General features: G+C 66.3%; 1 protein-coding gene across 1 annotated transcript in view; it reads left to right on the top strand.

Annotated features, from left to right (window-relative positions):
• The first annotated feature begins 196 nt into the window (after nt 1-196).
• Nucleotides 197-1,853, top strand: part of WDR90 (WD repeat domain 90) — a 16,203-nt gene continuing 14,546 nt past the window's right edge. The window contains exons 1-7 of the mRNA XM_029949047.1: nt 197-227; nt 346-437; nt 543-719; nt 802-910; nt 1,073-1,243; nt 1,517-1,631; nt 1,718-1,785. Coding sequence (XP_029804907.1) covers nt 197-227; nt 346-437; nt 543-719; nt 802-910; nt 1,073-1,243; nt 1,517-1,631; nt 1,718-1,785 — 763 coding nt within the window. The remainder of the gene's footprint in view (nt 228-345; nt 438-542; nt 720-801; nt 911-1,072; nt 1,244-1,516; nt 1,632-1,717; nt 1,786-1,853) is intronic.

The following is a 1,853-nucleotide window of genomic DNA, read 5'->3' on the forward strand; positions in this document are numbered from 1 at the left end:
TGGCGAAAGGTAGCTGCGCGCGGAGGCCCGGGCTCGGGCGCTGGGGTCGGGGGGCCGGGGGCCGGGGGCCGGGGACGGAGCCCACTGACCCTGCGCCGCCCCGGCCGGGTCCGCGCGCTGGGATCGCTGTCACCTTGGGGGGAGCGTGGAGCCAGGCTTGGGCCCCTCCCTGGAAGGTCCTGAGGCCAACAGAGGGATGCCGCCCTGCCTGCCCTCACAGGACGGGGGTGGGGGGGAGGGGGGTCTCGTACCTAGGGACAGCCCCTCCAAGGACCCGCGGGGATCTGGCACCTGGGGACAGGCCTTCGTGTCCGTCAGGGTCCTCATACTTTCATGGCTCCCCAGTGTGGCAGCACCCGTTCCTCAACGTCTTCAGACACTTCAAAGTGGACGAGTGGAAGCGGTCTAGTAAGGAGGGCGACGTGGCTCCTGTGACGGTAAGTGGGCGGGGTCTTGGCAGCGGCAGTAGGGACCCCTTCTCTCCTGAGACATTTTGTAGACCCACCCAAGGGCCATGCGTGTCCTGCTTTCTCTCTCTTCAGGATAAGACTCTCAAGTGCACCGTGTACCGCATCCGGGGTTCTGTCTCTGCCAGCAATTACATTCAGCTCCCCAAAACCAGCACCCAGTCCCTGGGGCTGACGGGACGGTACCTGTACGTGCTCTTCAGGCCGCTGCCCCCCAAGCACTTCGTCATTCACCTGGATGTGGCCACCGAGGTGCCGGCTCGGGAGTGGGGGCTGGGGGCGCTGCGTTCCTGTGGCCCTGCTGGTCCTCTTATGGCCGTGCTCTGCCCTGCAGGACAGCCAGGTCGTCCGTGTGTCCTTCTCCAGCCTTTTCAAGGAGTTCAAGTCTACGGCCACGTGGCTTCAGTTTCCCTTCATCTGGGAGGCCGGGACGTCCAGGAAAGGTATTGTGGAGACAGGGTGTGACCAGGATGCAGTGGCCCAGGAGCGGCAGCCTGGGAGCAGGGAGGGAGGCGGGCAGGGAGGGGCCCAGGCTCAGAGCAGGTGGTGCTCGTGGGCACATGTAGTTGTGGCCAAGTGGAGTGCCATGGGCTCGTGCTGTGCAGACCTGGCTGGCGTTGCCCCCTCTGGCGCCCGCTGGACATGCCTGCAGCTTGACCTGAAGGACATCCTCCTGCTCTACCTGAACCGGCCTTACGGCCACCTGAAGAGCGTCAGGCTGTGTGCCAGTCTGCTCGTCAAGAGTCTCTACACCAGCGATCTGAGCTTTGACCCTGGTAGGCACCCTATGCCCTGTGCTCCGCCTGCGGCCCACCTGCCCCATCTCCCCCGGTGCTGGCCTCCAGCCCCCATCTCGCTCCCCAGGTGCTGGCCTGCCTCCCTCCACTGCAGGAGGGGCTGGCATCTTGGAGCCGCCCAGCTCCCCAAGGCGCCTGTGGGGGGGTAAGGGGTATTGGTGGCTGGGCTGGTGACCCGGCAACACCGTGTCCTCGCCTGTGTCGGAGGAGGGAGTTGGATGGGCTTCCTTGGACCAGTTCCGCCTTCCACAGCTGTCACCCTTGCGGAGGCCCAGCGGGCCAAGCTGCCTGTCACCCCGGTACCTCGGGAAATGGCATTCCCAGTGCCCAAAGGGGAGCGCTGGCATGAGCACTACGTCCACATCCGGTGAGCGGCCCTGCCTGTCCCCAGCAGGCTGCTGGAGGGAGGGCAGGGCTGTGCCTGGACGCTGACCCTCCCTCTGCCCCGCCAAGGTTTCCAAGCGTCAGCTCTAGAGCCTCTTCCCAGGCGGCTCCGAAGAGCCACTCCCCTCCCGAGACAGGTGGGCCTGCGGGGCCAGCAGGGACCAGAAGTGGGGGGGGTGCCCCGCAGGGATGAGAAGTGGGGGGG

The sequence above is a fragment of the Suricata suricatta genome, chromosome 8 (genome assembly GCF_006229205.1).
Source record: "Suricata suricatta isolate VVHF042 chromosome 8, meerkat_22Aug2017_6uvM2_HiC, whole genome shotgun sequence".
Lineage (NCBI taxonomy): Eukaryota > Metazoa > Chordata > Mammalia > Carnivora > Herpestidae > Suricata > Suricata suricatta.